The sequence below is a fragment of the Rhinatrema bivittatum genome, chromosome 13, assembly GCF_901001135.1.
Source record: "Rhinatrema bivittatum chromosome 13, aRhiBiv1.1, whole genome shotgun sequence".
Lineage (NCBI taxonomy): Eukaryota > Metazoa > Chordata > Amphibia > Gymnophiona > Rhinatrematidae > Rhinatrema > Rhinatrema bivittatum.
In genome coordinates, this window is record NC_042627.1 from 24,361,111 (window position 1) to 24,373,159 (window position 12,049).

Genomic DNA, 12,049 nt, shown 5'->3' on the forward strand with positions numbered 1-12,049 from the left:
TAAACACAAACAATAGATGCCTGATCTTTTTCCAAATGTTTATTAAGCAGAGACGTGTTCAAAAATCGCCCGACTCAGGCCGAGTTTTCACGGTTCAAAAACCGCTGCCTCAGGGGCTTCAACACTCCAGTTATGAAAAAATCTCAGTAGTGTATTTCTCATCCGATGTACAGTCAATTACTGTCAGCAATGCTTCTGCAAACAGCACTTCACTCCCGGTCTCTGCTGCTGAGCAGAGTTTGACGTTTTTCACACCCCTGAGGCAGCCCCGGTGGGGCGAAACTCGGCCTGAGTCGGGCAAAAGTATGAATTTTGTGTCTCCATTCAAATAAAGAATTTTCGGACAACATCTGGTGTCTAATCCACTATTTGCCTCAGTATTTTGTCTCCAGCAGATGGAGGTGGTTCTGATCCTGTGCCCAAACATGCCAAACAGCTTAGACTTTGTAACACTAGTTTCTCACAGGACAAGTAGGATGTTAGCCCTCACATATGGGTGACATCACAGGATGGAGCCTAATCACTGAACACTTCTCAGTTTCCAGAACTTTGACTGGCCCCTACTGGGCATGCCCCCTTCCTCCATAGCACACAAGACATGATCAGGTCTGAAGGCACACTGGTTGGGGAAGCCCTACCCTAAAATGCACAATCTTCCTGGTTCTGGGCTCCCCCTTCTTCCTTATGGTTTTTATGCTCCTCCAGAAACTTTTCTAAGTGCTCTGGTTCATAATATATATATTTAACTCCTTTTACCCACATAATACATTTACATGGTAATCTAATTATAACCTGGATACCAAATGTTCTAGCCATATTCGCCAGTGATAAACCTTTTTCTCCTCAACTGCGTCTCTTTAGAGACGTCAGGATAACACCAAACCTTTTGTCCTAAATATAAAGAGGACCTGATCATAAATAATTTCAATATTCTCTCTCTATCTGGAGGTGCATAAAAACCATAAGGAAGGGGGAGCCCAGAACCAAGAATAAGTTTGGGATAATATATTTAGTTTTGGAACTTCTGTGTTATGGAAATTAATCTTTTTGATTTTGTTGTATAAGTCTTGCTTGGTTTAGCTCCTCAAATAGTTTAGTAATTGGATTCTAGTTAAACTGATTATGTTCTATTATGTAAAATTTGTTGGGATTTACATTGTATGAAACATGTTTCCTAAAAAAATGTCTCAAAAGAATTTTGGGAATTATATACATGTATGTACTTTATTTTGAAACATAAAGTTATAAATAAAGAATTAAAAAAACAAAAAAAAAGCACCATCTTCCAACAAACCAGGCTTGTCCATTTAGCCAAGCTGCTGCATTTCAAATATGTTTGGTACAAAATGGTAAAGATCTCTTTAATAGCTGAGCAGTGTCCTCCCTGAATGTAAGATTAAACAAGTCTAATATAACATCAAATCACAGAGCATGATAACCTATGCAGAAGGAATAGCTGATATTTAACATGGGCTAATTTTCTCTGAACAGCCATTTGCTGGAATCTTGGCTATGCAAACATCCAATGAACATGATTAGGTCTAATAGGTGATCACATTCATTAAGGAACTTTTTATAATAGATTTAGTTTTAGCAAGTTGTGACTTTTTTTTTTTTTTTTTAAATCCCTGCAGTCAAGCTTGCGTATCTCCCCTCCTTTGCCTTTCCTGCCACTTGGTGGCAGTGGATCACGGGACGCCTTAAAGATGGGTGTCGGATCACGACTGGACCAAGATCAGTCTGCACTTGCTGCAGCAACTCCCTCACCTGTCAATGTGTCAAAACGGTGGCCTGGAGCATCAGTGTGGCCTTCCTGGGACCTGCTGGATTCACCAGAAGATCCGTTTAGCATTGAACGAGAAGCTAGGCTTCATAGACAAGCTGCAGGTACATCTATAACACTGTCCAATATAAACCTTTTTTTTTTTTTTTTAGGTTCTTGTCATAGCTGTCCTTTATATCTGAATAATAATTAAGTTGAAGGGTTTGGGAACTGTTTGAAAAATCTGTTACACTAATAGTTTAATACTGCCTTAGTGTCTGTGGAATACATAAAACTAATGACTTGTACCTGAAATCAAGTGAAGACTCTCCCCCCCCCCCCCCCCCCTGGCTTAATTACGTAATTTGCATGTTTTTTCTTTCCTATTTGTATAGGCCACTGTTTCCCAACCATCTCCTGCAGGCACACCTAGCTAGTCAAGTCTTCAGTATTGCCACAATAGATTGCATATATTGGAGACCCAAGATATGACAAACTCTCATGCATTTACATTATGGATATCCTAAAAACCTGATTAGGTGTGCCTCCAGGAGACAGTTGGAAAACCATTGGTAAAAGCAGTGGAAACTAGGAATGCATGTACTGAAAACAATGTTATGGCTGACACCATAACTTTACAACTGGTCACTTTGAGAGATGGCTTTGTATAATAACCAGGAGGAACTCTGTACTGGTCTTTGGCATTTACTTACAGGAGGTAATGCTTGGCAGTACTCCTTTAGAAAGAATGTGCATACTTGGGCTGAAAACATTGGTTCTACGCTTGCATTTGCAACTGCTAATCTAGTGTTGTAATTTCTTAAGCTGTGAATGAGGCAACTTGCACCTGGAGTGGGCAGCTTCCTCCACGCAACTACAAAAATCCAGTCTACTCTTGCAAGGTGTTCCTGGGAGGCGTTCCTTGGGACATTACAGAAAGTAAGTATGTATTGGGGGGAGGAAGGGGGGGCTGTAAGCAGCAAAAATGGGGTGGGGAGGAAGGGAGCAAAACCAAACATTTTTGGCCTGTTAAGTTACATCACTGCTAAGAGGTGAACCAAATGCTCCTCCTAAGGATCTAAATCTTGAAGTCTCTTCAATCCAGTAACTCAACCAAGCTGAAAAGCTAACCAGGTTTGGACAGTAGGGGTTGTCCCATGAAACTTATTCCTGCATGGAAAGTACCCTTGGCCCATGGAGAGCATCTCAAAACCTCACATTCCCGATTGGCTGTCTTGGAGATGGAAGTTATGCTGTAGTGTACTTGCTAGCAGGCTCCCAAACAATGAAAGAGAAATTCTTCCTTAGAGGTTGTAAAGCACTATCTATATGTACTTGGATTGACTGATTGAAATGCCTCACTTTATAACTGGCTGTTTCCAAGGCAGCTTTTGGCACAGCAGGGAAGTGAAAGTATTCATATTAAATACTTGTGTGGTTGGTTTTTTTTGTTAATCCAAAATGTTTGGGGACAGGGGTTCAGAAAGATTGGAATATGCATGTAGAATGCACCAAAACTCATGAGTTAGAACAGTGTTTCCCAACCCTCTCCTGGAGGCACACCTAACCAGTCAGGTTTTCAGAATATCCATAATGAATATGCATGAGAGAGATTTGCATACATTGGAGACCCAGGGTATGCAAATCAATCTCATGCATATTTATTGCGGCAATCCTGAAAACCTGACCTGCTAGGTGTGCCTCCAGGAGAGGGTTGGGAAACACTGAGTTAGAAAGTATATTTGCAAGGCTACAGATATTAAAGGATGTAGGCTTTTAGGTCTAACAGTCCCTTCTTGGGGCCGTGCAGTGTAATAGATAAACTACACTAGGTATAAATTTCAGTGCAAAAGTGTGTATGGGGAGAAATTGTACATTCTTTTGACCAAACTACTGTCCATTCTGAAGGGGGAGAGGCTTATATTTCACATGAAGTTGAAGTGCCATTTATTTCGGCTAGCCTTTGGCTAAATACTGTACATTAATGTTTAACATATATTGTGTGTTGGTTTTCTGTGTGGCGATAAAGCTCAGAAATATTTAGCTACAATAAGCAGGTCATAACAAATGTAAATTATGGATGTCTGCTCTTTTTTTCCCCAAGACTTTCAAACCAAACATTTTTACTAGAACTTGCATGGAAGGTGGTTACATTGTGGATCCTTAGTCAGCGATTTTTAGTCTTATTTGGCTCATGCCCTCTTATTGGTAGCTAAAGTTGTTACATTCAGGTATCTACAGTTGAGATTGGCCTATCACTGTATCCTGTAAGTGCCTCAGATGTTGACCAGACTACATTTTCTTCACACATTGCACAGCAAGGATCCACTTAAATTTAAAAAAAATTAAAATTGTTGTACAAGCTCTACTTGGCTCGTCTGGTCCAAACTTGGGCCTTTGTGGGATGTAGGCCTCCCTCTTGGGCTTTTTGTCCTTCCCCCACGCAGCCCTTGTGGCGAAACACTGTCCGTGACGGGGGACTGAAAGATTTGTCTGCAAGCAACCTTTAAGAATTAAATCAACATATCCTTCATCTATTTAAGTCTCAATTATTGAGTTCAAGATAAGATTCCATGAACTCTTATAGCACTATACTATCTTTTGTGGTTCATACCTATTTGCATACCACTCAGTCTCCACTTCTTATTAGCTTTGGCCTCCCAAACATGCCAAGACACTAGTTTTTAGGTTGCTGTAGAGCAGTGGTTCTCAACCTTTCTAATGCCGTGACCCCGAAATACAGTTCCCCATGTTGCGGTGACCCCTCGCCCCGTGAGGGCGGGGTGAGGGTGGGGCTTTGGTCATATGGGGGCGGGGTTATGGATGGGGTTGGATTTTAGTGCATACTTATTTATTATGACATTTATAAACAGAACCACCATTCCTCATAAAACAATAAAATTAAGAAACATAAAGCATCAGTTATAATAGTAAAACCATACTAATAAAAGAATATTTTAAAATTACTGATAAATAGAATTTCTATTAAAATCATATACATTTTTATAATTTCCCAAACACCAATAATATTTCAAAACAGCACATATATCAAATAACACACAATAATTAAAACTAATAAGGATTTTAAAAAGCCCCTGCTGTCCATACATGGGAGCTCTTGATTTCCAGTCACCCTGATATTGTCGAGGATTAGGAGGTTATCCTCTCACACATACACTCACATGTCCATTCTCTCTTACACATACACTGTCACATACTTACACATTCATGCTCTTATACCCACCATAACCTCTCACTCTCACAGACACTGATACACTCTCTTCCCCCCCCCCCCCCACACTCTTACTCCCCTGGATTTTCTCATACACACTCATGCTCTAACTCTTACTGGCTCCCTCACAACCTCAGAGCCTCTCAGATAAAACTCTATGCAGCAGAAATAATGCTGAATGTTGAGAATTGTGTTATGCAGACTAATCTGGAAAATGCACTAATTTCTACATGAGTCATAATGAATCAGTCCTCAGCTGCAGGCATCAATTGATTATCCTGGCTCCCTTTATGTTTGCCAAATACAGTTCATGTGTAACAGCAATCCTAATTCTCCACCAGATCAAGCTGATTTCACATCCCACTTCATACTTTGTCACCTCCAGCTGAGTCAAACAATTAATCTAATTACTGCCACTGCTGCCACGTGGCTATTGGGGAGGCACTGATTGCTGCTATTGGCACTGAAGCCCATTCTGCTGCCTCCTCTGTGCAGGCCCCGTGGGTTTCCACTTCCTCCATGTTGATCTCTTACATTGTGAGATCCGCCATAGAGAAAGTGCTACTCTTGCACATTCCAAAGATTACATGTACCAATCAGTAAAAAGTAATTTTTTTTTTTTTTTTACATCTGCTTCCCTTTCTAATTTTTTGCCATTTCCTTTTATATTGCCTTTTTTTCTATTTCTTTTCTCTCCACCTGTCTTCTTCCCTCAAACACACAGTCAGGTTCTCATTCTCACATGCATTTCTCTCTCACACACACATACACAGGCTCTCACTGGCACAGGCTGTCTAAGTCTCACACACAGGCTCTCTCACACCCCCACATGCTGCCTTGCTCAAGCACAGGCTCTCACTCTTACATGCTGTCTCTTCACACACACAGAGGCTCTCACATGCTGTCTCTGCAAACACACACAGTCTCTCAACTCATCTCATACTCGCACACACCTCTCTCTCACCTCTGGGCCTCTTCTTTACGGGTTGCCACAGGATGGGCTCTGCAGTGGCCCTAGTCTTCCCGGCCCCGCTGCTCCTCTTCTGCATGTGGCTGAAGCGCCTCTTCTACCCACGCGGCTGACGTGCCTCCTCCTTCCTCCCCGTGCGGCTCCGGCAACATTTGTCTTCCGGGGCAGGGCGGGCAGGAAGGAAGTAGGAGGAGCACCTGCAGTGGCTGATACACCTCCTTCCTGCCTGCGTGGCTCCAGCAACATACATCACTGCGACGCGCTAGCTTTTTGGGCCATGTCTCTTCCCTTTTGGGTTGGAGAAGGCAGGTCGCCAGCTTCGCCCCGCCAGGGCCGGTGCAAGGGTATTAGGCGCCCTAGGCGAAACGTCAGCTATGCCGCCCCCCTGCCTCCACACACAATTAACTTACATTGTGCATTAATGAAAATAACGAAGTCTGTATTTATAACAGAACACTTATTTGACATTTTTATGCCATGTAAACCATTGAGATGATTTTCTTATCGACGGTATAGAAACTCTTTTATAAATAAATAAATACAAATATATAAAATAAACATAAACCAAAGCTATACTTGTTGCTCAAACAAAAAAAGCAGACACATCACATAATATTAAATTAAAATGGCAGTCAATCAAGAAAAATGAACTTAAAAAGCCATCTTTACTTACCCCCTCCAGCAGCTCTCTTACTCTTCTTCCATGCAGGCTGTAGTACACACCAGAAGCAGCAGTAGTGGCTAAGCTCTATACCAGGGGTCAGGAACCTTTTTGGCTGAGAGCCATAAACGCCACATATTTTAAAATGTAATTCCATGAGAGCCATACAATATGTTTAAAACTAAATACAAGTAAATGTGTGCATTTTATGTAAGATCACACTTTTAAAGTACAATAAGTCTCTGAAAATATTACACCAGGCCTTAAGACACCAATACATCTCCTATTAGGAAAACGGACCAAGTCAGGCTGCTATAGAGTCCTACACAGAAACAACACGCCAGCAGAAAACCTCACCTGAATCACGTGCTGTCCCTCACCTAACATAGAATAAAGAGACCAAAACGCATAACAAGAAGCATGCAGAAAAAACTGAATTGGAAACTGCAACAAGCCAGAGTCTCTGTATGCAGTGTAACAAAGGAAAAAAGAAACATCACCCATCCTTATAAAACAAATCAAGAAATATAAAATCATCAGCAGTAAAACTGTACTAACAAAAAGAACATATTTCGAAACAGCTGATGAGTGGAATATCCAATAATTAAAAACTCATATAAAACATTTCCAGATACCAACAAAATATTTAAAAATAGCAGACACAAAGACCCAGTAATGAAAAATAATAAGGATACAAAAATTTTTTTGCTCTGCATACCTGGGAACATTTTGATATCCAGGTGTCCTGAGATTGTTCTGAATTAGCAGGAGGTGGGGTGGTTTGCTTGGAACTTTCTCCTCTGTCATATTCCAGCGCTCTCTCTCACACTGGCTCTCAAAGACACACCTATACACACATGCTCTCAGTACTCACATATACACATGTTTTTTCTCTCTCACTTATATAGGCTCTTAATTACACATTTACACACATGCTGTCTATCTTTTCACGCTTACACACACACAGGCTTTCAATCACATAAATACATGCTGTCTTTTTCTCTCACACAGACTCTCATTCACATGCTTACAAACATGTCCTCTCTTTCTCTCATTTACACACAGGCTCTCAATCACATACTCACATGCTCCCTCACCTAAATCAGCTCTCAATCACACAGACACACATGATCTCTCTCTCATTTAAACACAGGCTGTCAATCACATACTCACATGCTCCATCACCTAAACCAGCTGTCAATCAGACACAGACACACATGATCTCTCTCTTACTTATACACACAGGCTCTTAATCATACATACACATGATTTCTCTCACACACAAAGGATCTCAATCATACACACACTCTTTCACACAAACTTACACATACAGGTTCCCAATGGTAAACTTACATTCATGCTCTCTCTCTCACAGGCAGGCTCTCAATCACAGACATACTCTTTCACATATACAGGCTCTCAATCACAGACATACTCTCTTTCACATACACAGGCTCTCAATCATTCACATACATGCAATCTCTCACTCACACACACAGGATCTCAAACACATGCTTGCTCGCTCATTCACTATCTCTCTCCCCCACCCCGGGAACTCGTGGCGGCAGCAGCCTCCTCCCAACGCTAACCTCTTCATTTTCAGCCCTCGCGGAGGCGGAGTCCCATCGGCCGCGGTTGAAACTCCATTTTCCTCCGAGCCGCGCTGCAGTCTTCTTCCCGTCGGACACTAGCGTGGCCTCTTCTTCCCGCGCAGGCACCCGATGCTCTCCACTTCCTCTTCCGGGCCGCGGGAAGAAGAGAGCACGCCGGTGCCGCTGAGGCAGGCACCCGATGACTCTCGCGCAGGCACCCGGCTGACTCCAGTCGTGCCCAGTGTGCTCTCTTCTCCCCCCCCCCCCGGCCCGGAAGAGGAAGTGGTGAGCATCGGGTGCTTGCGCGGAAGAAGAGACCACACTGGCGTGGTCTCTTCTTCCCGCGCAGGCACCCGATGCTCACCACTTCCTCTTCCGGACCGCGGGGGGGGGGGGCGGGAAGAAGAGAGCACGCCCGGTGCCGCTGACTCCAGCTGTCCTGCCGCGTTCCGCCCGGGCTGACAGCAAAGGACTCACATGCTTGAAAGCGCGGCTCTCTCAATTTTACCGGGGCAGTGCCGCCCCCGGGAAGCTGGCGCCCTAGGCGACCGCCTAGTTCGCCTAGTGCTTCCGCCGGCCCTGCGCCCCGCCTCCCCGCAGCAGCCACGGCGCCACGGACCGGCAAAAAACCCCAACGGCCCGGTACTGGTCCGCGGACCAGTGGTTGGGGACCTGCTTTAGGCGACCCCTGCGTTTTGGTCGTTCGACCCCCGCCGGGGTCGCGACCCACAGGTTGAGAACCGCTGCTGTGTAGAGTATATTGACTCTTCCTTTTAGTCCTCCCAGACCAGTCCAGATACTCAAGCTGTTGCTTACCAGCAGAGACCAACTAGTTTGCTGATGTTGCCCCTATAATAGGGTGGCTATACCAATATACTAACACAACCTGAGATTTTGCAATTGATATATTTCTTGCTTTATATACCAGGTTCCACAATATACAGACTTATGTGGATTGATTTATTTAGGACTCTTATATACCGATATTCTTGTAACATGTTACAAATCACTTCGGTTTACATTATAACAAAAAACCTGTGCAAAAGAATGCATTACATTAAAACAAGGATGAGCAAACTTGGATCAAGTAACATGGTTTAACATGGGGATAACTGGACATCTCAAAGTATAATCATTGGTCACAGTTCTTTCTAGTGATAGCAAGTGAAAACCAAAATACTGTAATCATGAGACATTCAAAGTCCAATGTTTGAGATCTGTTCTACATCTGGGTAGAGTACAGCTCTGAAGCTCAGCAGGGTTTAAAGTAGCTGATCAGCTCAGTTTCTATGCATGAAGGAAACAACTTTTTGTTAAATATTTAGTCTGCCTATAATGGTACATGCTATCTTTGGTACAAATTTCATGCCTTTACAGGCCAAGACAGGATTCCAAAAGTATGCATTAAGCTAACCTACCATCTGCTGGAGACACATACTGGCAGATTGTCATGGGACCCTATATAGGGAGAGTTAACCTCCGTTGCCAGGTTTGAGGAAGACTATATATCCCTCTTGGGTTTCAGAAAATCATTACCTGGAGCAGATATATTGACTAATCCTTTCAAAGTACAGCTGACAACACAAGTAAATGCTATGAAGGTGACAGTCAAAGCACTGAATGCATATATGGCATGTCTTTAGTGCATAATAGATTGTAACTTTACTGAAATCTGTGTGACAAGCAAAGCAATTAAATGTCTTTCAAACCCATACTGGCTCAGTTTTCCAAGATTATCTGCATCAGGGATACTTGAAAATACCATCTGCATCTGGTTTTTCTTAGGTTCATTTGCAGTGCCCCTGGTCTGGTTAACTGGGTAAGAGTGCATATGTATGTAGCCTCTACATAAATCTTGCCTATTCTGGTGAGTGCCTCAGTCACAAGTATTACCTGGTACCTCCTCATCTGGTGGTTAAGATTCTGGATGCAGGGTAGATCTAGAGACCCTATCATAGATAAGTGACCACCAGTGCTAGCCTCTGTGATTGGCATACACTCCCAGGATTGGATAGTTCAGGGAACTTGAGTCATCTGGAGACCAGTTGGTCCATAAATCATTTGGAGATCAGGGTTTCTTGATCATCCAGGGACATACTATCTGGATTCATTCAGACAGTGCAACAGTAGTAGCACCATGTAAATTGCCAGGAGTTCAGGTGGCCGAGGAAACATCTTCTCAATTTCGGGACAGAAGAGTGCTTGCAGGTGCTTTTGGCTACCTGTATTGCAGGAATGGGAAAACATTCAGGCAGACTTCTTGATACCTAATATCTAACACAGAGGAATGGGAGCTTTCTCAGGCTGCCTTCTGACTGGTGGGGAATGCTGGTTATGGATCTAATAGTAACAAAGGCTAAGGTAGACGGATACCCCACTCTTCTGCAGCTGAGGAACTGGTGTCTAGAGGCCTTGTCACATCCCTGACTAGTACAAGGTCACTTCCTATATGCATTTCCTCTGTGGACACTCAATGGTTCAGATGTCACAAAAGAGCGAGTGAGAAACAGTGTTAGTGGCTTTGGACTGGCCCAGGTGGCCTTGGTTTGCAGATTTCATTACGATCCTAAAGGGAGAACCACTAATGCAGCACCAGAGGCTTTAGAAGACCCAACTCAATTTTTCGTCATTGTTTTGCTGCTTGGCCATTAATAGGTCAGTCTTGACAAGGTGGTAACCACACTTAGGTCTCACAAGAGATACATGTGTCTGGTTTGTGGGGGTGTCTTGAATTCTTGAGGATCTGTGCTCTAATAGTGGTCTGTAGAAGGCATCTGTGACAACTTTTTTTTTTTTGTGGGCCCAGATCCAATTGCCTGCTACAGTTTGTTTTTTGTTTTGTTTTCAGATTTATATCAAGTAGCTTGTCTGGATGTGTCTTAGTTCATGGAAAGGTGTCAAACATGCTGGCCTAGAAGTCATTTGGTTCTAGAAGCCTGGACAGTGACTACTTTTCAGGGTGGTATGTCTGAAGGATCTCACGTTGAAGACCAGCATCTCTGGTGAAAGTTTGGCAAGAAGGATTTTGAGAACTCTAGGCCCTCTTGACACCCCCACCATGAAAACTTCAAAATCAGCTCCCTCTATCAGCATGGTTCCTTTTCTTCCTAAGGTAGTTTTTGCAATTCTGGATAGACAAGATATTCTGCCAGCTTTCAGGAAAAATTCTTCAGTGGCATAGTTTAAAGAAATTCATGGACTGGATGAAAGCAGTTATTCTGAGCTATTTGAAGGTGACGAATGCTTCAGGAAATGGTACAGTTCACTTTTTTTAGTGGGTGAAAAAAATGGAGTGGCATTGATAGGTAGCTGTTAAGGAACTCTGTTCAGTGTACCTTCCCTGGATTACCACTCCCTAGGGGTCCTAGTGCTTATCTGAACAGGGCTTAAGAATGCTTTCTGGGTGTCTTTTCAGCTTTCACCTATAACAATTTGCAGAGCAGCTATTTGGGCTTCCTTGCATTACTGTTTGGATTTTATAGACCAGCACTGCCTACCCCAAACATCTCATGCATATTCACCAGGATATCCTGAAAACCAGACTTGTTTGTGGAACTCCAGGACCAGGCACTTTGAGAGCAGGGCTAGCAGTATCCTATCCATTCTTAGGGATGGTTTTGGCACATCCCATTTCTCTGGATAAGGTGGATTCTACTTACTAACTTGTTTTTTTTTTCCCTTTAGTCCAGCCAGACCATTCTAAGACACTCCCAGGTTGCCAGTTGGTTTACTCCTGTTCCTCCTATATCTTCTCTATTAAGTGGGGTTATTGGCTAAAGCCATAAGTTTAGTCTGCATTTCAGTCATGTTTGGCTTCTTTGTTAGGTGGTCT

At 43.0% G+C, this 12,049-nt stretch overlaps 1 protein-coding gene across 4 annotated transcripts in view; it reads left to right on the forward strand.

Annotated features, from left to right (window-relative positions):
* The window catches only part of CPEB1 (cytoplasmic polyadenylation element binding protein 1), a 148,481-nt gene that overhangs the window by 112,845 nt on the left and 23,587 nt on the right, over positions 1 to 12,049 (forward strand). For all 4 annotated transcript variants that reach the window (XM_029575167.1, XM_029575166.1, XM_029575165.1 and 1 more), the window contains exons 5-6: positions 1,635 to 1,887; positions 2,588 to 2,701. In XM_029575167.1, the coding sequence (XP_029431027.1) occupies positions 1,635 to 1,887; positions 2,588 to 2,701 (367 nt within the window). The remainder of the gene's footprint in view (positions 1 to 1,634; positions 1,888 to 2,587; positions 2,702 to 12,049) is intronic.